Below are 24,318 nucleotides of genomic sequence, written 5' to 3'. Positions count from 1 at the left end.
GATTGCGCATTCCCAAGGAACTGTTACTCAAACACTAATGGATGGGATAGCACAAAGAATACAAATTGTCCCAGCGGATTCAGGTCTCTCTTTACCACAACGCATACAAGTATGTTTAATCTAAAATATTTTGAAAGAATCTGTGAACTACTTTACTCTGCCTGTTTTTGTGCACCCTTTCTTTTGTGAACACTTAATGATCTTTTCTAAAATGTGAAAATTTTACCCAGAGGGAGACGACTCCTGTGTCTAATGGAGCTCAAGGACAATAGGGGTGGGGCTTCACATTGTTTCTTGCTTTCTAAGATGAAGAGTTGCATAAGAAGCACTTACACGAGTGCCTTGTGTGTCACTCTAAGGGCTTGGCTACACTTGAGTTAGAACGAATTAAAGCAGCCCCGGGCGCCCTAGCGTACTACCCGTCCACACTGGCAAGGCACGTATTGCGCTCTGACTTCAGGGCTAGAGCGCTGCTGGTACTCCACCTCAGCGAGAAGATTAACACTTGATGCGCCTTGGCTGAAATGCCCGGGCGTCAGTGTGGACGACGTGTTGCACTACTGAGCTCTGATCAGCCTCCAGAAATGTCCCATAATCCCCTTAAGTCAAGTGGCCACTCTGGTCATTGTTTTGGAATCACTGCAGGAATGCGGATATGCCCTTTGAAAGCTCCGTTTCTGACAGCCAGCATGCTTATCTGCCCCGAGACAAAGCAACCATTACTGTGGAATGCTGTGTGTGAGAGAGAGAGAGAGAGAGACACGGGTGGTGGGTAGGGGAGGTCTGCTGCTGTGTGAACTTACAAGACAGCATGCTGACATGCTCTCAGCCCCCCAAAAACCCACTCTCTCTCCCCCAACATACACACAACAAACTCCCTGTCATACTCCACGCCCCCCCCCCATTTGAAAAGCACGTTGCAGCCACTTGAATGCTGGGATAGCTACCACAATGCACTGCTGTCTGTGGCCATTGCAAGAGCTGCTAATGTGGCCACACCAGTGCCCTTGCAGCTGTCAGTGTGGACAGATTGCAGTGCTTTCCCTACTGTGCTCTACGAAGGCTGGTTTAACTTAAAGCGCTCTACATTTGCAACTGTAGCCATGCCCATAGTCTCCTTCAGCCAGTAATTGAAATGATGTGGTTGGAGTCCAAGCTGGCTACAAGGCCTCCTCTGTGTTTAAAAAAAGAAAAAAGGGTACCCAGTCTCTACTCCAAGAGTTTACCTGTTGAACACCAAAGAGGTGGTTCAAGCTGTTACAAGGCATAACATGGTAACATTGTTAAAAGGCTCAGTTATTTTTACATTTGGTAATTCAGCAGATACATTTGAAAGGCTCTGTGGTGTATCTTTGGACTTGTAGATCACAGCAAGAAATATATTTTTCTTTATATTATCAATACACCGTGATTTGGCCGACTTTTTAAACGGTATTGGTAGGGAATTTTTTTATTGGTTACACTGAGAAAAATCCCCCACCCAAGTAGAATATTTGATAGTGTGTCCATATGACATGTTCCCCCTCCTCCCTTTTTATATTTCACCTTAAAACCCTTTTTGTAACTAATTTTCTCTGTAAGATATGTCCTATTGCATTAAACACATTCAATTAAAAATGTGGCTGCTAGGGCCATTTTCCTTGCCTGTTGCTCTGACTAGAACGCTCTCTTCACATTCCTCCACTGGCCCTGCTTGTTCCACTGCATTTTGCCTTGTTTCTTGTCCTAATCCTTCAAGGCCATTCGCAGCTCAGTCCCTCTCTACTTGTCCTCTTTTGTCACTTATTACATCTGTTCTTGCTTCCTCTGCTCCACGAACAATACAAGCTTAACTACTCATCTTTCAGCTGTCTCTGTGCTATCTTCCATGCTAGCCCTTGTTCATGGAACACCTTTCTTAATTAATCCATAACCCTCTGCTTCTTTCCCTCCTCAAAACCTGCCTTTGTTTTTATGCTCATGTAACGTGATGTCCCTGACTTGGTTGTCAGCATTAGAAATTGAACCTGGGACAACCCCTGAACCTACTGCCTGATCTAAAAGACTAGTTCTGTTATCTCAAAGCCTGTAGCAGACTCATAAACCTCTGTTGGTATATGAACCTAGAGGGTCAGGTGGGCTTGGACTTGAGTGGCTAGCCTGAGGCACTGCCTGTGCAGCAATGTGCACAGTGCTGTTTTTAGCACAGTAGCTCAAGCAGAGCTAACATGAATCTGTCTACCCGTGCTCGGAGTCACACCTCCCATCTGTAGAGTAGTCATCCCTGTGTGGTTCATCCACTAGAGATAAGGCTCTGTGTTAGTCATGGAGATCACGGAAGTCATGGATTTTGTGACTTTCCCTGGCCTCCATGACTTCTACAGCGGCTGGTTGCCTGGCCTGGGGGCTGCCTCAGCATCTCGGGCAGCCCCTAGGCCAGGCTCACCAGCTGCTGCTGGGGCAGTCTTCCCCCCACCCCAGCAGCAGGAGTCGGAGGGGGGCCCCTCAGGGCTAGGGATTGGGGTGTGGAGCAGTGCTTACTGGGAGGGGGAGACTTCCCTCCCTCAGCTCCTAGCTCTACGTGTTGCCTCTGCTGGCAGGCACCACCCCCGCAGCTCCCATTGACTGCGGTTCCTAGCCAATGGGAGCTGCAGAACCGGGGCTTGGGGCAGAGCGGAGGCAGCATGTGGAGCTCAGGAGCCAGGTAGGGAGCCTGTCCCAGCCCCACCAACCCTCCCCCACAAGCACCCGCAGCGCCCATCCTAGCCATGCCCCTCCAGCACCTGTGGTGCCCCCTGAGCCACACCCTGCCCCCACTCCCCTCCTGAGTTTTAGTCAGGGGTGTATAGTAAAAGTCATGACAGGTCATGGGCTGTGAAGTTTTGTTTACTGCCCATGACCCATCCGTGACTTTTTACTAAAAATACCTGTGACTAAAACATAGCCTTAACTAGAGAGGAACAGAGTGCCACACTTTGTACGAGTGAGTTATGCCTCTAATAAATCAGTCAGCCAGTACAAGTTTGTGTGTCATGTTGGGGGCTTGGTGGCGGGGGGTGGGAAGAGGAGGGTTGTGTTTAAAAAACGTTAAGTATTTTCTGGAACCTTCAAATTATACAGTAGCTATTTAGTGTAGCTGGGTGATGTTCTTTTTCTGTCTCCCTCACCTCTTCCTTTCTCTGGTTTGTCACTCTCACTTGTTGCATCTTCTCTCTAATTAGACTGTAAATTCTTTGGAGCAAGAACTGTCTCTACTATATGTTTGTAAAGCACCTAGCACACTGGAGTTTCTAGGCATTACAGCAGTACAAACAATAATTAGTAATAAGAAATAATTGGAGCTGGTTGAAAGTAGTTTTTTTCCATTGAGAAATGAAGTTTTGTTGAAATTGAAATGTTCTGCAGGAAAGTGTCAAATTTTGGTAAAATTGACAGGCAAAAGATCAGATGTTTTGTTTTGACTTTATCAGTTTGATTTGTTTTGGTTTTACTTTTATATTATATATATTTTATATAAAATAATGTAATACAATATTAAAAGCTAAATAATGTTTTTACACCCTCGAAACGCCATAGAAATGAAATGTTTTGATTGTCCCAAACTGAAATTTTTCAGAATTTTCATTTTGTGAGAAACTTCAGAAATTGTTTTTTAATTGTAAAAATTTCCCATGGGATGGAAATTCTGGTTGCCAACCAGATCTGTAAATAATATGTCAAAATAAAATAAATTGTATTGAAATAATCCTTTACATTTGAACACATTTATTTCCAAAACCAGGCACACTGAATGACTTATGTATGTCTCTAGTTTATTCATAGGGCAGTTTCACAGATGGGTTAAAGTACTGTCCAAATGGAATCCAAGGTCTCCAAAGAGAAAATATTGTTAAAAAGCAGCTTGAGGCTATAAAAAGCTGCCAAGAGAAATTTAGGCTGGAATACCAGAGAGCTGTGTAAATGAAACATTACATGAGAAAACATATATTTTAAACATAAAACAATGAATAATTTCCATATTTAATTAAATGAATACAAGGGCAGTGTTCAGTCTCAAATTAAGAAATACGTTATCGAACTCTGACAAATTTACAGTAGAGGACTACTGTGTTAAGGTTTTATTCTGGTTATTAGCTGTTCAGGTCATGATACTGCATACTGTTCTGCTAGGATGGACCCCTGCACCCAAGCAGAGCCTCATTGACTTCACTGGAGTTCTATGCAGTTGCAAGGATCCCACTTGGAATAAGTTGTGGGAATGGCGCTTTTCATTATTAAAATTGTCCTTTTGTATAATGCATTTTTCATTTGCCAAATGTTTAAGGAGTAGGGTTTGCAGAGGGGAGCTTTTGTCTAGACTTAGTGTTCTTGTGTAGACATTAAAGTAACATATGGTAGAAATCTATTAAAGTGCTGATCATGCAGTGAGATCTGCCTGGACAGATCCTTGCACCCATGGGGAGCCCTATTCAAGAATTGGGGCCATATTCACAATAACAAATAATTTGTGAGTTAGCAAGTTGGTAACAAAAATAGAGGAAAAAAGCAAACATGCATCATAAAATGCACTTCTGTTCATTTATTTTGTCAGCTGTAATTCTTTATGATGATACTTTATAGCAGTGGTTCTCAAACTAGGGCCGCCGCTTGTTCAGGGAAAGCCCCTGGCAGGCCGGGCTGGTTTGTTTATCTGCTGCCGTCCACAGGTTCGGCTAATTGCAGCTCCAACTGGCCGGGTGGTTCACCGCTCCAGGCCAATGGGGGCTGCAGGAAGGGCAGCCAGCACGTCCCTCGGCCCATGCCGCTTCCTGCAGCCCCCATTGGCCTGGAGCGGTGAATCGTGGCCAGTGGGAGCCGCGATCAGTCGAACCAGCGGATGCAGCCAGTAAACTGGCCCGGCCCACCAGGGGCTTTCCCTGAACTAGCGGCGGTCCTAGTTTGAGAACCACTGCTTTATAAGATACTAATAAACGTACTTAGTAATGTAAAGTGCCAACCACACCTTTGGGCACTACAGAAATAATGCTGTAGTATATTTTATAACAATAAAATCCTAGCAATAACAAGGCAGCTTTTGTAAATTTTAAGTTGTTTATTACTGTGTGAGAATTGAGGAACATTGCAGATTTAGATAACAAAATGAAAACTTCCCCATTACCCACCACACCCCTCGCCCCCAAACACACATGCACCTTTTAAAAGTATGGAAATAAACTATAAAACTACGGTCAATAAATATTCAAATACACTCAGTCTCTTAAATAAACATGATACGCATATTTGAAAAACAATGTTAATCCTGCGCAGATTTATAAATGTGTTTTGAACTTAATGGGTTGTTGAATTAGCTTTTTCTTTAGAATTCAGTGGTATTTTACTGTATCTAAAGTTTAACGGTTTACAGTCAAGCTGTATTTAGCTAGATGTGTCTATGCAGGGACGGCTCCAGGCACCAGCGCAGCAAGCACATGCCTGAGGCGGCAAGCCGCGGGGAGCAGCCTGCTGGTCGCTGTGAGGGCGGCAAGCAGGCAGCTGTAGGCGGCATGCCTGCGAGAGGTCTGCTGGTCCCGTGGCTTCAGCGGCAATTCGGCGGCAGAGACGCCAATGGCATGGCACCGGCAGACCTCCCACAGGCATGTCGCCGAATCCGCGTGACCAGCGGACCGCCCGCAGGTGCGCCGCCAAAAGCCGCCTGACTGCCATGCTTGGGCCAGCAAAATACATAGAGCCACCCCTGTGTCTATGCATAGCCTTCATGTAGAAGGCTGTAGATCAGGGAGCGCTTCTCTACTCCTGTGCACTCTGCTCAATATTACATGGCACCAATGGATGTTCCCCAGCATCACATAGCGTTCTGAAGAGTGAAAAATGGGGACATATAAAAGTGTAATATATATATTTATAAAATATAAATAAAAAATGAAGAAAGTGTATTACCAAGTTTGTCAGAAGATGATAAACAGTACAGTTTAGTGAAGGACAAGTCAGTGAGGCTCTACTTTATTTAAAAATAGGAAAGAAATGCCGTAATGGTGATGTTGATCTGTTCTTGATTGTCAAATGAAGAATAAAGCAAAAGAAGTTGTTTTTGTTTGTCAAACAAAGAAAAAAAGGTGGCAAAGAGAAGGGTTAGTGTTCAGTTCTCCTGCTTCAGTTGATTTTTCTGTTTGTGAGTGTGAAAGTGTTAAACTGAGGTATAGTAAATTGAAATAAGATTGTTCCTTGCCCTTATTATTCTAAATTAATGAAGCCAACACTGAAGTGTACAACGTGGGATTAAGTGATGAAGATAACTTATTAAGGACCTACACCTGTGAGGTGCTGAGTGTCACTTTGTGGTATGCTGTATTCTCAACTCCCATTGAATTAAGTGGGAGTGGAGAGAGCTCAGCACTTAACAGGACTGATTGACCCTTAACATTTATATCCATATTTTGAACACTTCATTATTCATAGCTGTTAGGATCTAAGGTTTTTGTTTGGCCCTCTGTAAAAATATGAGCCACTTGCAAAATTGGAATGTGTATTCAGGTTCAGAGTTCAAACACTGCTACAGTTTGGGGTTTTTTAGATTCAGGGTTTTGGCTTGAATTTAACTCATTAAGAAGCCCAGTCCTGTAACCACAAAAGTCAAAGGCAAAACTCCCATTGACTATGATGGTGCAAGATGGGGTGCTAAAAAAACATGAACTTGAAAGACCATAACAATTTGAGATGAATGTATTATCAGATTGTCACAGACCAGCAGACGGGCCAGAAGATTCAGATTGTTACTGCACTTGATCAGAGCACAGCAGGAAAGCAGTTCATCTTAACAAATCATGATGGCTCTACCCCAAGCAAGGTGATCCTTGCCAGACAAGATTCCACTCCAGGAAAGGTTTTCCTAACAACTCCAGATGCTGCAGGTGTCAACCAACTGTTTTTTGCATCCCCCGATTTATCTGCACAACACATCCAGGTAGAGAATCCACTTTATTTCATAATATTAATTCAGATGGGATAGGACAGGGGTTCTCAAACTGGGGGTCGGGACCCTTCAGGGGGTCCCAAGGTTATTACATGGGGGAGGGTCACGAGCTGTCAGCCTCCACCCCAAACCCCACTTTGTATTCAGCATTTATAATGGTGCTAAATATATTTAAAAGTATTCTTAATTTATAAGGAGGGGTCACACTCACAGGCTTGCTATGTGAAAGGGGTCACCAAATACAAAAGTTTGAGAACTATTGGAATAGGAAGAGATGCTTTTCTTTCCAAATATTTTCTGTGCTGGTTCTATATTTTTAGTCTTTTTGCTGTTTACAGTTCCCTGATAGCAAGACTTGGAGTTGTTGTTTAGAAACAATGAAGAAAATGATTTGTTCCTTGAAAGTTGTTATTTTTAAATTTGTATTTCATGAGTCAGGATATTAAAAAATATATAAATGTGTAGTTTTATTTTTACTTTTCAAGCCAGAACCTTCTTGTCTCAGCTCCTGGGATAGCCTTTTTGTATTTCTGCCTCATTGACTCTCCATCTGTTTTAAAATATCATTTGAATACCATTTTCTCCCTTGCCTTTACTTCTTAATATTTCACTCCTCTTGCTTTCATTTTATTTGCCATTGTAATTGTTATTTAACTGAGTAAACAATTGTTAACTTAGGCCTGGTCTACACTACGAGTTTATGTTGAATTTAGCAGCGTTAAATCAAATTAACCCTGCACCCGTCCACACAACAAAGCCATTTTTGTCAACATAAAGGGCTCTTAAAATCAATTTCTGTACTCCTCCCCAATGAGGGAAGTAGCGCTGAAATCGACATTGCCATTTCGAATTAGGGTTAGTGTGGCCGCAATTCGACGGTATTGGCCTCCAGGAGCTATCCCACAGTGCACCATTGTGACCAGCCTGGACAGCAATCTGAACTCGGATGCACTGGCCAGGTAGACAGGAAAAGCCCTGCAAACTTTTGAATTTTATTTCCCGTTTGCCCAGCGTGGAGTGCTGATCAGCACAGGTGACCATGCAGTCCCAGAATCAAAAAAGAGCTCCAGCGTGGACCGTACAGGAGATACCGAATCTGATCTCTGTATGGGGAGATGAATCTGTTCTATCAGAACTCTGTTCCAAAAGATGAAATGCCAAAGCATTTGAAAAAATCTCCAAGGCCATGATGAGGAGCTGAGACAAGTGTACCAGAAAGCCAACGAATCAAATGGACGCTCACGGAGGGAGGGGCGACTGACGACTGTAGCTATCCCACAGTTCCCGCACTCTCTGAAAACCATTTGAATTCTGGGCTGAGCTCCCAATGCCTGAAGGGTCAAAAACATTGTTGCGGATGGTTCAGGTATATGTCGTCAGTACCCCCCTTCTTCCCCCCCCCCGTGAAAGCAAAGGGAAAAAAATCATTTCTTGCCTTTTTTCAATGTCACTATGTCTACTTGATGCTGCTGGCAGATGCGGTGCTGCAGCACTACACAGCAGCATCTCCTTGCCTTGCCTTGCCTTGCCTTGCCTTGCGGACGGCAGACAGTACAGTATGACTGGTATCAGTCATCGTCGTCCTGTGGGTGCTCCTGGCTGGCCTCGGTGAGGTCGGTCGGGGGCTCCTGGGCAAAAATGGGAATGACTCCAGGTCATTCTCTTCTTTAAGTTTTGTCTAATGGAGTTTCAGTCCTACCTGGAATATCATGGCAGCTGGAGGCTTCTGCCTCAGACTGCTCTCCCAGTCAGCAGCACCGCGCAGTCGCACCTACCTCAGCCTACCCCTTGCTAACAATCAGATATTTAGACCTCTACATTTTGCTGTAAATAAAAAAAATTAAGCTGCCGTTTAGAACGGTTCCCCAACATACATATCCTGGGACATTTTGTATTTTACCAGTGTCAACCAAAGGCCCACACACAAATGGAGATTCAGTCCTACCTGTGCTTCTATCCTAGTGCTTATCACAGATTCCCATTTTCAGCTATAGGCTGAGCAAGTGCAGAATGGTGGTTCACTCTACTTTGCTGTAAGCCAACCGCCCTCCCCTCCCCCCCTTTGATCTCTGCTTGCAGAGGCAATCAAGTCAGTGTTGTTTCAAATTCATGCATTCTTTATTACTTCATCACACAAATGGGGGGATAACTGCCACGGTAGCCCAGGAGGGGTGGGGGAGCAGGGAAGCAACGGGTGGGGTTGTTGCAGGGGCACCCCCTAAAATGGCATGCAGCTCATCATTTCTGCAGGATGTCTGGGGCTCTGACCCGGAGCGGCCATTTGCCTCTCTGGTTCTTTAGTAGGCTTGCCTGATATTCTAGGCAGGACTGACTCTCCATTAGACAAAACTTAAAGAAGAGAATGACGTGGGGAGTCATTCCCATTTTTGCCCAGGAGCCCCCGACCAACCTCACCGAGGCCGGCCAGGAGCACCCATGACAGCAGCAGACGGTACAGTGTGACTGATAATCGTCTTTGCTAACTTGCAAAGGCAAGGGGATGCTGCTGTGTAGCAGTACAGTAGCGCATCTGTCAGCAGCATCCAGTAGACATACGGTGACAGTGAAAAAAGGCTGAACGGGCTCCATGGTTGCCGTGCTATGGCATCTGCCCGGGCAATCCAGGGAAAAGGGTGCGAAATGATTGTCTGCCGCTGCTTTCATGGAGGGAGGATTGACTTACGACATTTACCCATATCCACTCGTGACAAATTTTTGGCCCCATCATGCATTGGGATCTCAACCAAGAATTCCAATGGGCGGGGGAGACTGCGGGAACTATGGGATAGCTATGGGATAGCTACCCACAGTGCAACACTCCAGAAATCGACACTAGCCTCAGTACATGGACGCACACCGCCGAATTAATGTGCTTAGTGTGGCCGTGTGCACTCGACTTTATACAATCTGTTTCCAAAAATCGATTTCTATAAAATCGGAATAATCCCGTAGTGTAGACATACCCTTAGACAACATGTAGACAAAGGAGGTGGGAAGGGCAGGAAAGAGCATCAATGAGATTAAGTGGTGAACTTCAGCGTGTGTTTTGTAGTGTCATTTTTTTGTATTTTTTTTTTAAGTAAAGCCCAACAAGGGTAAGTGTCAGTTAGATAAGGTTTAAAGTGCTTCCAGCACAAAACAATTTGAGAAGGGATTTCAGTGGCATAGCTACAGTGGTGTCAGTTGTGTAGTCACAGCCAGACCCATGAGGTTATGGGGGCTCAACCAGACAAGTGATGCTCCCACACTTCAGCTGATTCACAGGTTTGCAATGCCACTCGCTCAAATTTGGCTACACCAACCCTCCATGTGATGGAAGGGCAGCAAGACCAAATCTGATTGGCTTTGCAGTGTAGCACATGGGGACGCAGCACCACTCAGGTTTGGTCTGGCCGCCGCCCTTCATGACAAAGGGGTGGCCAGGCCACATTTCAGTGGTGCTGTGAAATTGTGTACCAGGTTGTAATGCCACTCATTGTCCAAATTTGGCCTGTGCCGTGTGAATGCAGGGTGAGCAACGGGAGCCAGCAGAGCTAATTGGTGGCTAGGATCCGGAGTAGCCTGGGATGGGAACAGACCACAGAGCTGGGGGTTGGGGGTGGTGAGTGGCCAGGAAGGTCACAGGAGTGAGGGGCTGGGGAGTGGGTTGCTTGCGGGGGCTTTGAGTGAGTGGGGAGTGTTAGGGAACTGCAGGGGGAAGGGTTGGGGGTGAGTGGGGGATGTTGGTGGTAGTAGGTTGAGTTGTGGGAGGCAAAAGGGTAAGTTGGGGGCTGTGATGTTGGGGGTAAGCAAAATTTCCGATTTTAGAATCTGGAAGGGGGCCCCAACCTATTCTTGCGCCAGGGCCTTGCTTTGTTACACCACTGTGGGATTGAAAGGATAAGAAGGTGGAGGAATGTCAGACTGGGTTAGGGAGCATGGTCTAGTTGTATGAGTAGTATGGAAAGGGGACATAAAGATGGGATCTGGTTGTGTAGCTTATACAGACCAAAAGAATTAGGGAGGCAGTGGAAAGAATATTTTACAATTTTTGTGCTTTCACAAACTAAGCATGTAAGGCCTGTGAAGTATATACATTTCTCTGTCATTTTCTGTTTGGGCTTGTCTACATGGTACATTAGTGCATACCAACTGGGGTGTAAATTCTAGTTGGCATCTGTGTGTCACACACTAACTGGACCATGTGGACCCTGCTGGCACACATTAGAAGTTCCCTAGTGTGTGCTGATGTAGTCCTGTTTCAAACAATACTGCATCAGTGCATGCTATGGAACTTTTAGTGCATACCAGTAGGGTCCACGTGGGCCAATTACTGTGTGACAGGTGGTGCACAGTATAATTTACATCCTAGCTGGTGCGTACTAATGCAACATATAGAAAAGCCGTTAGTGAAATGTGCAGTAACTACCATTTTAATGGAAAGCTAGCTTTTAATTTTCCATTCACTGGACACGGGGCTTTCATTTAATTCTATAAAAAGAACAGGAGTACTTGTGGCACCTTAGAGACTAACACATTTTGTTGGTCTCTAAGGTGCCACAAGTACTCCTGTTCTTTTTACGGATACAGACTAACACAGCTGCTACTCTGAAACCATTTAATTCTAGATACTCATCATGTTCTCTCATATCTTCTCTAACTGCTCTTCCCATTTGCAGTTTTGCACGTTCTTTTATTTTACATCTTCATTTGAAACAGGTTTCCCTTTCCTGTGCGCGCACACACCATTCCTCTTTCAAATCCTTCCTTTAAATCCACATTTTGTGGAACACCTTTCTTGATTAATTGTTTCATCAATAGTGGCTCTGCATCTTCTTGAATGGCAACTCTTGTTCTGAGTGTCATGTTTGTCCAAGGTAAATTTTGAGCTCTTTGGAGCAGGGACTTTCCTTCCTCTTGGGCCAAATTCTGGAGTCCTTACGTAAGCAAAACTCGTTATGACATAAATGCAAGTTTTGTCTGCGGAAGGACTTAAGGAATTTCTTGTATGTTATGTATAATACTATGCACAATTATAGCACTAAATAATAATTGCAGCTGAGGTGAAATGAGAAATTAAACTAGTGATGTTTTGTCACTGAGCCAACTTTTTCTTTAAGAATGTTAATGTTAAATTAAAAGAAACTTCAGTGATGTGTAATAGCAGTAAAAGATTAGAGGTAATATCTTAGATGCTGTTGCCAAATAAACATTTACTTACGGGGGTGTGAGAGAGAGAATTTTCAAAACACTTTTTAGACATTCATGTAACATTTTCATTATTTCTCTTCATAGAATAGGACAGGGGTAGGCAACCTATGGCACGTGTGCCGACGGCTGCACGTGAGCTGATTTTCAGTGGCACTCACACTGCCTGGGTCCTGACAACCAGTCCAGGGGGCTCTGCATTTTAATTTAATTTTAAATGAAGTTTCTTAACCATTTTAAAAACCTTATTTACTTTATAATATATAACTAAACTATTGTTGTATGTAGACTTATAGAAAAATCTTCTAAAAACATTAAAATGTATTACTGGCACGCAAAACCTTAAATCAGAGTGAATAAATGAAGACTCGGCGCCCCACTTCTAAAGGGTTGCTGACCCCTGGAATAGGACTATCGCCTTTCTCAGTAGAGCTTTTCTTAATTATATTTATCTTCAGAGCCCCTGTTTTGATTATGCGAAGCAGGACTGAAAGAATCAACATTCTTATCAGGAAATGGGAAGTTTCAAAAGTGCCTCTAATTTCCAGTGTTTTTAATGGGAATATCAATTCTTTCATTCCTGCTTTGCATTGTGAGATTGTTAGCTAGTTATGCAATCATATTGTCCTTTTTAATTGCAAGCAGTGCTTTATTATTATTTATAACTTTTACAGTATCTCAGTGTGCAAGATCTTTTAAAGAACTAGAAAGCTATGATTCCTACCCTGAAGTGTTATTGCTATGAGTCTAATTTTAGACGTGACATAGTGAATGAGGGTAACAAACATCAGATGGGATTGGGGCGAAGCAAGGCAAGTTATAGTAATAACATCACAGTTACTCAGTTTAGAGGCATTTGTACCTCTTGATAATGAGTAATTCAATTAAATATATTGTGTTTTCAAAATATATTTATCATTGGTTCACTCTTCTGAGCACAGTGAAAGAAATGAATGCTAAGGAAAGATTTGAATGGCTGGATGACCAGAAGGCTTGATAAATGTAGTTTTCAAAATATAAGTGCTTTCTGCAAAAATCTTCTCTGGATAAGATTTGTTTTAATACTTTTAAAAGATTTTGATAGTTAAATTTAGGACCCATCCTGAATAGGGATCTGCATTGGTGCAGCAGACACCAACATGCAGTCAACTGCGAGGGCCATAAATGGTAATTGAGGGGACTTGGTGATTCAGAAGATTGGGCGCTTAGTTTAGAGAGAGGCATTTTAAGGATGAGATTAGCTTTTATTTTCCATTTTTTTAAGGTAGAGAGAGAGAAAAGTGAAATAATTTTGTACTTTCTTCCAGATTTTAACAGACAACACTTCCACTGAACAGACCCTAAATAAAGTATTTGATCTCTGTGTCGTATGTGGAGACAAAGCATCAGGTAAATTCTTCAGCAGGACCACTTTTTAAAAGCAGTTTCAAGTTATTCTTCAGAAACAAGTTTTCGCTTTTTTTCCCCACTGATTAGTTACTTTTTAATAAAAAGTGGATACCTAATGTAGCTGGACTGTGTATAGATGGGATTTATTAATTTTAGCTTTAATAATTTGCATTTGTTTAAACGGTCCACTTAAAGCAATTTTCATATGTAGTTTAAGCCTGTCCAGGTCAGTATTATATTATACAACTACAGATGCTGACCAATCAAATTACTTGATTGGCTGCAAATGCATTCTTAATTGACTGGCCATTCTGGCATTTTTGTAAAAGAAATGTTGTACAATGGACTTGTTCATTGTTACTTTTAAGTGATTTTTTTTCTTATCATTATTATTTTAAACTTAAGATATCTGTGAAAAACCATGCTAGTAGTTTATAATACAAAACAGACACAATCAGGGAAGACCATAGAAATGTATTATAAAGTGCTCTTAGGAGTTGTTTGTGCTAAGCCGTTTGAGTCATCATTTTTTAAATTGCCCAAACACTGAGGACGCTTTATAATTCCACTAAGGTAGGGGGTGTGTGTGCGCGCGTGTGTGCACATGTATATGTTATCAAAATGGAATGTTAAGGTAAAAGGGGAAAAGCCAAAAAAATGCCCTTTGCAACAGTGTTACAGGAGTGAACAGATGGAAGTGGGTAATGAAAGTAGGGAACCAAATGCCAAGAGAGCTGTGCTGCCTATCCCAACCTTGTGCCAGCTCTGTCTCTCCTCCCTATCCATGCCTCCTTCTGAGTCTCTGGTATGTGTTAAGCCTAGCAGCATGTTTTCCAGGGTCTTTCAGAGTTGGACTGCACTCAGGCAAACCTCCAAAAGCTCACTAAAGGGAGAAGCTTCCTCTTTAGTAGAGATGCAAGCCCTGATTCTCAAGTATGGTTTGGCTGCAAATTTCCCCCTCTCTCTGTGCACCCTGGAAGTGGACATGGAAAGGGAAGACTTTTAGCCTAACTGCTGTGAGAATTGGCTAGAATTAGTTCCATTAGGGAAGCTATTTCTCCATCTGGCAGTCTGTCTGATTTGTCAGAGCAGGGGAGGCTGAAGGAGGGTTGATAAGGACGGGGGTCATAGAGGCAGCTAGAGTGAAGAGGCTGATCAGGGCCTTAGCTTGGGAACCAGGGAAAGAGCGACAAGGCAGACTGTCTAGAGACTCAGAGAGACTGCATCAAATAATGGAAGTACTCTGCAAAAGAACAAAACTGTCACCCTCCAAAGTGAAAATAAAACTGTTATGGTAAACCATTTTATTTATAAGTATTTATTTTTAAAACAACCATATTTGTAGTGTGAAACTGTATGAAATTTCATGTGTGTGTGACATTTGAGATGGTTATGTTAGAGGGATCCGAAAGTAAGTTAGAATCTCTGGAAATCTCTTCCAGACATCTGAATGGAAGTCTCTAAAGAGTGAGTAAAGTACCTATAAAATTAAAGTTTATCCTCTTTGAATTAGTCCACATTTGAGATTGATTTTGGTGAATTGTCCTTCTTAATTAAAGGGGCAGCCATGATACTTTCATAATATGTATTTTTGAACATTTCTGTATGGCCTTGCTTTTTAGATTTTAGTTCTGGATTATAAAATTAACAGTATGTATAGTAGCTGTGTCTAAATGACCAAGAGTGCCTTAATCTGTAAATGCAGTATTCTTGTAGCCATACTCAGGTTTTTATTTTTTCAGCTAAGCAGGTTTTAAATAATGATTTTAAAAGAAAAATAAAATCTGGATTGTAGGGACAGAATAGCACAATGAGAAAAACTGTGGAAATGTTGAATTTTTTATTGATTTAACACATTTTTTTGTTTACTTGCATCACTGAATACTTTCATTATAAAAGATAATTATGGATTTATCTTTACTCCAATTTAAAAAAACAAAAATCGATAGTTTTGAAATGGTAACAGATAGTGTCATCAAGTGAATAAATTTATACTGTCTCCTCTTTACATATACAGTCTGTATGTCATCTTTAAATCATGCAGTTATGCTGCTAAAATGTATGATAGACAATAAAAGAACTTGATTAGAGGGTCACTGAGAAAAATTACTAAAGTATGTGTAATTCAGGTAACTAAGGTAGCTCATCCTAATGCTCTTGGGGAGTGGGGAAGCCAATTTTCGGGCCTGTCTGCTATTGCTAGCAACAAAGACGCTGGAGTCAAGGAGTTAATAAACTATTGTGAAATGGTCATCTTGCGTGAGTGGTGTAAACCAGAGATTTGGTTAGTTTGCTTGTCTGTGTGATTCTCTAGCCACTTGGTAGTATCTTCATATCTGTAACTCATTTAAAAAAGTACATTCATGCCTTGTCTATGTAAAGTTATACTCTTTGACTTGTCTAAATATAATTTCTTTTTAAAAGAGGGAAAATGTTATTAACATTGTAAAATTAATGTCCTGACTTATGCTGTTCTTCAACTAGGACGTCATTATGGAGCAGTAACATGTGAGGGATGCAAGGGATTCTTTAAAAGAAGCATACGAAAGAATTTAGTTTATTCATGCCGAGGAGCAAAAGACTGTGTCATTAACAAACATCATCGAAACCGATGTCAGTACTGTAGGCTGCAGAGATGCATCGCATTTGGAATGAAACAGGACTGTAAGTATAAGTAAGATTTATAAATCTGGTGTGTGTGTGTGTGTGTGTGTGTGAGAAAATCAGGCATATATATATATAAAATATAGCAGGCATTCATGACAAGGTTTGTGCTTTGGAGAATATACTGTTACATATGCATGCAAATCAGGCTTTGCCTTCATTACTGTTATGAAATAGTTAGATCAGCTTCTCTTTAAAGAATTATTAGTCCAGTGTGACTCAAACTCTGAATTTTGGCAGTTTGTCAAAGATGAAATTACCTTAAAAACACACAGAACAGAGTAAATAAGAATAAAGTGTTGTTCCTAGGCAGCAGGCATCCATTTTCTATGATAAATTGTCTGGTTGTAAATTTAGCAGCTGAAGAAATTTTGAATAACTCCATCTTCCCGTCAGTTTGTCCATCAGTTGTGGTAGCAGCAGTTTCTGCACCTTACCTAGTTTGCCCAGCAGAGGAAGGTATCTCCCAGGCAGAGATTAGCAGGCATATATGACTTAATTCTTGCAGATCTTAGTTCCTTTTTAAAATTTCCTTGTGCTGGCAGATTTTAATTATGTACATGCTCAAAGACAATGTAATTTTAGAAGTTACGGATTAATGTGATCATGTTTATTTTTTAATCCTTCCTTTTTGTGACTTTTATGGTCTCGCTACCCTAAAATAGTCCCACAAATGGAATCTCAAACTTGTATTAAACATAATGTATTTATATGTAGCATGTAATGCTGTAGTCCGTAGGGGGTAAATGGCTTTAAAGTGGCCAGGTGCATTGGTGCCTATTTTAAATTATGCATTGGGTTGAACCTACAGTTTACTGGGCTGGGTCACCACACTCTTCCATTGTGTAACTCCCTTGAAGTAAATGGAGTTACACCATCTTAAAATTCATGTAACAGAGAGGAGAATAAGACCCTACATATTTTAAGGCATTCCATCTCGTAAACATTTTTAGTATGTTTTGATTTTGCAATGACCAAACTAAATTTGTTGTAAGTATATAAGTAGTTATTTCCTCATAAGGAGAAGTTTTCCCTTTGAGTTCTTAAAATGAAGTTGTGTAAGTAAGTTTCCAGTTGGCTTTGTTGTTTGGAGTCAGATTTCCCCATGTGGTAGAATATTTCCAGTTTATTTTAATGATGCCATATTTGTTTGCTTGGAACCAAGAGGTTGAGTAGTTGTGGATTAAATTTCCAGAGGGAGCATAAAAAAGAGACAGTATGACCACTTCCCTAACTGGGAGGGAACATGTGGGCTTAGCAGACAAAAGCTGATAGACTGAGACGATATGAAGCAAAAAAGCCTTCCCATGAGGATCCAGACAGGTGAAAACTCCCTAAGGACCACTTTTAAATGTAGGAAGAAATTAAAATTATTGGCCTTTATGTGTTTGACCTTCAGTCTTTGACTCCTTCAACATAAAAACAAGTGTGTTTATTTATCCAGAGTCATAGCTAATGATTTGTGTGCACTTTTGTTAGTCAATATAGCGTCTATATAAAAACACAAATATATTAAACTGCAAGCTTTTTTATCAGTAATTGGAAAAACAGGACACAATTTCTTAAATACTCTTGTTTGTGATATCTCCATCTGACTGTTCGTGAATTTTGGGTTGTCACCTAATAGTTACACACCATTTTGTTAGCTGTTCAGTGCGAGAGGAAACCAATTGAAGTATCACGAGAAAAATCTTCAAACTGTGCGGCTTCTACAGAAAAGATCTATATCCGAAAAGATCTGCGCAGCCCACTTGCTGCAACTCCAACTTTTGTAACCGACAATGAAACAGCAAGGTACTCAAATAGTGCTCGAGACTAATAGTTTCTAGATCTCAGAAACATCAGAAGACTAAAATTTGTACCTTTTTTTCCTTCAGATCAACAGGACTGCTAGAGTCAGGAATGTTTGTAAATATTCATCAGTCCGGAATAAAAAGTGAGCCTACTGTGCTTATGACACAAGATAAGGTATGTGATGACATGAATAAAATACTAAGGCTACATCTACAGTACGAGCGAGAGGTATAATTCCCCAGCTTGCATAGACATACTTCTGCCTGCTTTCATTGAACTAACATAAGTGTAAACGGCAGTGTATCTGTAGTAGTACAAGTAGCAGCAGTGAAGGCCTGACCCAGCTGTGCCAAGTATGAACACACCTTCCTGTAATTCTTACCTGTTTTAGAAAACCTGAGACATAAATGAAAAAGAAAATTGCTGGCTGTAGAAAGTCTTATTCCTCTTGCAAGAAGACTTTTTTTTTCTAGTATTTTGGACTCTGAGCACAGCAGACTTTTTTCCTTTTTGTGCTGACTGGTTGGTGAACTTAGGCCAGCCACTTTCCTACTTGGACTCGCAGTATGTTAACAAATTTCTTACACACGTGTTTTTGGATAATGTCTCTGAATCATGCATCTTTAATTGCATTTCTGCATTCACGTGCTGATTATTTGAAAATATAAATAAGGTTGGGTGACCTGGAATCCCTTACCAAGGTAGCTATGGCTCTTATCTGAATGCATTTCACAAATACCTTTAGTAGTAGTATTTTCCCTGAACCATGTATACTCTCACAAAACTAAGTACTCTTTCAGAATTCACGACATAGTCTTTGGGGTGGAAAAGGAACTATAGTTTCTTAAATTCATCTGGAGATGTTCACAGCACTGGACAATGTTGGGGTGTTGTGGTTAACGCGCCTTTTCACTCTTGTTGCGTGAAAGGCAGGTGCAATACCTCTGGACTAGCAAACCAGGGTAGTGATCCCGAAAGGAAACCAGAGGGTGTGTTCCAACTATAGGGGGATCACATTCCTTAGCCTCCCTGGCAAAGCCTATGCCAGGGTGCTGGAGAGGAGATAACAACACCCATTAGTTGAACCTCAGATCCAGGAGGAACAATGTGGATTCTGTCCTGGTTGTGGAACAACAGACCAGCTTGTAGCTCTCTCGCAGATATTCGAGGGGTCATGGTAGTTTGCTAATCCAGTCTGTCTGTGTTTTATAGACCTGGAGAAGGCATATAACCACATTTCCCCAAGATGTCTTGTGGGAAATGCTGCAGGAGTGTGAGGTGCCAGTCCCTCTATTCTCAAAGTGAGAGTTGTGATCATATTCTTGGCATTAAGACGAGTTTGTTTAAGGGGAGCATTGGACTCCACCAAAGGTGCATCTTGTCCCCACTCCTGGTTATGATTTTCATGGACAGGATGTCCAGGCACAGCCGAGCTGTGGAGTGTATCCACTACAGGTGGCATCTCTGCTGTTTGCAGGTGATGTCCTTCTTGCTTCTTCAGACTGTGATCTCCGACGCACACTTGAACATTTTGCTGCTGAGTGTGAAATGGTTGGGATGAGAATCAGCACTCTCCAGATGTGTGTGTGTGGGGGGAGCTGCCCTTAGTGGAAGAGTTAAAGTATCTAGGGGTTTTGTTCACGAGTGATGGTAAGTGGGAGCATGAGATCAACCAGAAGATTGGTGTGGCAGCTGCAGTGATGCAGACGCTGTACCAATCTGTGGTGGTGCAGCGAGAGCTGAGTTCTCGGATGAAGCTCTCGTTTACAGGTTGATATACATCCCCATTCTCACTTACAGTCATTAACTTTGGGTAATGACTGAAAGGACGACATTGCGGATACAAGCGGCAGGAATTAGGTTTCTCCGCAGGGAGGCTGGGCTTACTCTCCGAGACTGGGAGATCCTTGGAGTAGAGCCACTACTTCTCCAGATCAAGAGGAGCCAGCTGAGATGGTTCAGACACCTGATAAGGATGCCCCGTGGGAAGCTTCCTTTGGAACTCTACCAGGCATGTCCCACTGGGAAGAGGCCCTGAGGCCGACCAGGGACACACTGGAGGGATTTTATCTCCTGGCTGTCCTGGGAACTCCTCAGGAGGAGCTGGAACCTGTTGCAGAAGAAAGGGAGGTCTAGTCCTCCCTACTCGCCATGCTGCCGCCATGACCCTCACCAGGAAAAGTGGCATAAAGGAAAAAGAAGTTGTTTCTTAAATTTAAACAAAAGACAGATCAGACAGCAATTCAAACCCATTACACACTCAGTTGTTAAGAGATAACTAAACAACATGCTTCTTCCTCGTGGATTTTTTTAGCCTGATTTTTCTGTGTTCCCACTTTCATCTGAGTTCTGTTGGTTTCTTCATTTACTCTAACACTTTTTTCTTTCTTCAACTGATGTCCAATTTTCTTATTCTGTTCTCATGCACTTTACCCTGCTTGCTGCATCTGGCAAAGGTCTAGTCAAAAGACTTCCCTTAACAGACAGGTCAGTGAAAACGAGAGTATGAATAAGTAATTAAATAAAACGTGGCATACTTGAGAGGACAGCTTTGTTTTTGCCCGCAGGTGTGCATGCTCTTTTCTTAAAGTGATTTTTAATGGGGAAAAGGTTGCTTGCTGGCCAGCTGCCTACCTTAAGCTACTGGCTATCTTGTGGGCTATTTAACAGCAAAATCAAGAAGTAAAAAGAGAGTATATCTTGTTGTAGTGGTATGGCTTCTCTGCATGCTTAGGCTGACATGACTTCTCATCCATTCCTTCTTCATAAACATCCTCCCTCTACTTCTGATTGGCTTACAAAACTGCAGAACATACCAGGGAAGTTTTACAAATGAAATGCAGAAAAGATCATATTCAGTTACATAGCCCAAGTGCCAATGGGTATTTGAACAGTGACTCATGGTGGTAGAGACAATAATTGTTATTTATTAGCTACACTTTTACAATTAATCTGTAATTTATCTAGAGGATCACAGTGATGGGCACAATACAAATAGAATAATAAATGAAACTACCCTGAATTGTGCACCCAATTTTCCTGCAATTTTTGTTTACATTTTAATATATATTTGTGCCAGTTTCACCACTTTCCCCATATTTTTTCATCTTTTTCTGCTCTGTATATTCAATTTAGACTCTACACCATTCCAATGCTGTGTTGTACATCATACCAGATTCTATATATACGTACTATTTCTGTGTTGGTTACACCAAAGAAGAGTTTGCTGAAAGTAGCTTACTACTGCTTCTAATTATTCTCAGTATCTAGATGTGGTGTGTATAGAAAATGTGTTGATATAACATGTATGGAGGCCCTGTATACTATAGAAGAGTGACCCATTGTTGACCCCAGGAGGGTTAGTGGTTAACAAGATTGTTGTAATGAGCCATAAATCCAGAGGCTTTATTAAGTTCATGATTTTTAGTGTCTTGTTAAGTAAAGCATATAAGCTCCCAGGTTCATCTTTGAAGGTGTTGTGCAGGTTTTCTTTGAGGTTGAGGACTGAGAGGTCAGATGTGGAGTGATCATTTTATGAGACATGTTCACCCACGGGAGATAAGAGTGTTCTTTGCTTTTCTCATTTTTCTGTGTGAGCTCATTTGAGAGCATAGCAATTGTCTCAGTCTTCTTCGAGTGATAGTCCCTATTGTATTTCACTGATGGTTTACATATGCTCACCATGCATCTGGAGCTGGAGAATTTAAAAGTGGTAGTGTCCGTTGGTCTGCGCATGCACCCTTGCCTCACCTTAGGGTTTCGGTTGAGCTGTTCTGTGTGTGGAGGTAGCCAATCTATGGAATTGGTGCATCACCCACAAGATCCTGCTATCTGCAGCTTATCTTCTGGGGACTCAGAATGTGATTGCAGACTCTCTCAGCTGCAGATTTGTGTCTGATCATGAGTGGAAACTCCACAACACTGTAGTAAGCAACATCTTGGTTCCTACCAAGCCAAATAGAACCGCTTTACCTCCTGGGCCCAACAGAAAGAGCTTTCCCCAGAGGAAGTGGAGAGTCCTCTTCTTTTGGATTACCTCCCATTCTTAAAAACACTGGGGCTCACCCTCAAAGCCCACCTAGCAGCAATTAGTGCCTTCCACCCCATCCCCCTCCATGGAAAGGCACTGTGTATTTACACACTCATTGAGTGCTAGGTTTTGGAAAGATCTCATCAGAACTTTCCCACATGCACAATCTATCACTCCCCAGTGGGACCTCAGCCTCGTTCTAGCAACACTAATGAAACAACTCTTTGAGCCACTGGTTTGCTTTATGTCCCTTTTTTCAATCCCAAGTTTCTACCAAAGGTGGTATCCCAGTTTCATCTGAATTAACCCATCCACTTACCTGCTTTCTTTCCGAAGCCTCATACCTCGGAAGAGGAATAATGACATCACTCCCTTGACCTCCAACAGGCTTTGACCTTCTAACTGCAGAGGTCAAGACTGATCAGGAAGTCTCTTAGATTGTTTATCAGTGTAGTGGAGAGATTTAAGGGGCATGCAGTCTCTACACAGAGAGTCTCCAGTGAATTTTGGGTGCATCGCACTGTGTTATGAGTTGTCAGGACTGCCTCCACCCATGGAGATGAGAGCCCATTTCACAAGAGCACCGGGTTCAACCACGGCCACTCTCCATGAAGTGCTGCTTGGAGACACATGTAGAGCAGCCACATGGAGTTCAATACGTACCTTTGCTACACATTACACCATGGTGCAGAACTCTGTGAGGGATGCCTCATTTGGTGCGGCTGTCCTCCATTCAACCATCCCATCCTAATCCTTGCACCCTCCTCCAATTTAGGTACTGTTTATTAATCACTCTGAGTGGAATACAATAGGGACCATAACTCAAAGAAGAAGAGGTGGTTACTTACCTGTAATTGGAGATTCTTTGTGTGGTCCTTATCTGGATTCCACTTCCCGCCCTCCTTCCCCTCTGCTGCGGATCTCTTGGATTTGTGGTGGAGAAGGAACTGGAGACACAGTCGGTACACCCTACCCTTTATCACCTCGTATGAAGCCATAAGGTGAGGCAAGGGCGCATGCGCAGAACAACGGACATTACTACTTACAAATTCTCTGGCTCAGGACACATGGTGCTCATGCATAAACCCTCAGTGGAATACAGATAGGGACCACACATCTTGAAGAACCTCCAGTTAAACGTAAGTAACCTCCTCTTTCACCCATATAGTTGTTGTTAAGGTATTTAGTGCACTAGATGAGGTATACCACACATTGTGATAGGCATATGTAGGACCCATGGGTCTTGTAAGGAGTGTTGTGGGGAGTATTGATCATCGTAGCAGTGTAGCTATGTATGAAGGTTGTGCATCTGTTGCTCTGGCGGGGTCTGGTGCCGCTTTGAATGTGTTCGTCCTTGTCTATTGGGAGCTTGCTTCTGATGGTAAGCTTGGTGACATTTGGGAATTGTTTGAAGGCCAGAAGAGGGGGTTCAAGAAAGATTTATTTCAGGATGTGGTCCCTATTGAGTTATTGTTTAATGAAACCCTGTATGGGCTCCAGTGTGGGAGACGGGACAACTAGGGGTGTGTGGGCAGAGGGTGTCCCCCCACCACAGATATTGAAGCAGATTCTCTTGGGACATATCCCTAATATCCTGGGACCAACATGGCTGCGACAGCACGGCAAACAAACCAAATAGCAAGTCTCAAGAAAGCTTTCTGCAGTTGTGCTTTTATGAAAGACTATGAAAATGCAAATGCTGAGCAAGTTTAAAAAAATGTGTGACAGAAACAAATGGGATTTATAAAGCTGAGAAATCTTAGGCACTGTGCAGTTCAACAGTGTGAAATACCAGTAATTTTGCCGAGTGAAGCAAGGTCTTACACTCAACTTGATGTTTGCTGTGTTGCTGAATCCGTGTTGTTCCCAGGATATACCTTGTCACTCAACTTGATGGTATTTCTCTGTTTGGATGCAACGCAGTAACTTTTGAATGTTGCATCCAGTCATTTTGGAGAATATACTAGGCATCAATGGACAAAATCATGTTGATTTTGATGAAAACTGAGGAACTGAAAGAGGGAAATGGGGGGACACATAGAGCCCCTTGCATCTGGTTAGCAGACCCAGCAGCTTTACCACCTCTGTAATTGTCCAGGGATCAAAGAACTGGTTGATGGCAGCCATTAACACCTTCCAGAGTAACAATCTCAGCTCTTCCCATCCTCCCAGTACAGTTTAACATGTTGACACCCTTAATGACTTGTCTCCCAGACAGAATTTTTTTATATAATAGTGGGGATAGGGTGGGCAAAGAGGGGCACCCAGACACCCTGGCTGGTGGGAGGGGGGACAAGAGGCAGCG

General features: G+C 42.3%; 1 protein-coding gene across 8 annotated transcripts in view; it reads left to right on the top strand.

Annotated features, from left to right (window-relative positions):
* Positions 1-24,318, top strand: part of NR2C1 (nuclear receptor subfamily 2 group C member 1) — an 87,148-nt gene that overhangs the window by 32,088 nt on the left and 30,742 nt on the right. For 6 of the 8 annotated variants that reach the window (XM_044981148.1, XM_044981167.1, XM_044981158.1 and 3 more), the window contains 6 exons: positions 2-109; positions 6,710-6,940; positions 13,444-13,525; positions 16,010-16,189; positions 17,836-17,983; positions 18,067-18,157. In XM_044981148.1, the coding sequence (XP_044837083.1) occupies positions 2-109; positions 6,710-6,940; positions 13,444-13,525; positions 16,010-16,189; positions 17,836-17,983; positions 18,067-18,157 (840 nt within the window). The remainder of the gene's footprint in view (position 1; positions 110-6,709; positions 6,941-13,443; positions 13,526-16,009; positions 16,190-17,835; positions 17,984-18,066; positions 18,158-24,318) is intronic. The other 2 variants (XM_044981181.1, XM_044981174.1) reach the window with 1 other exon arrangement.

This window comes from Mauremys mutica, chromosome 1, assembly GCF_020497125.1.
Source record: "Mauremys mutica isolate MM-2020 ecotype Southern chromosome 1, ASM2049712v1, whole genome shotgun sequence".
In the NCBI taxonomy this organism is placed as follows: domain Eukaryota; kingdom Metazoa; phylum Chordata; order Testudines; family Geoemydidae; genus Mauremys; species Mauremys mutica.
The sequence above is the reverse complement of the archived record's forward strand: the minus strand, read 5'-3'. Positions and strand labels throughout refer to the sequence as shown.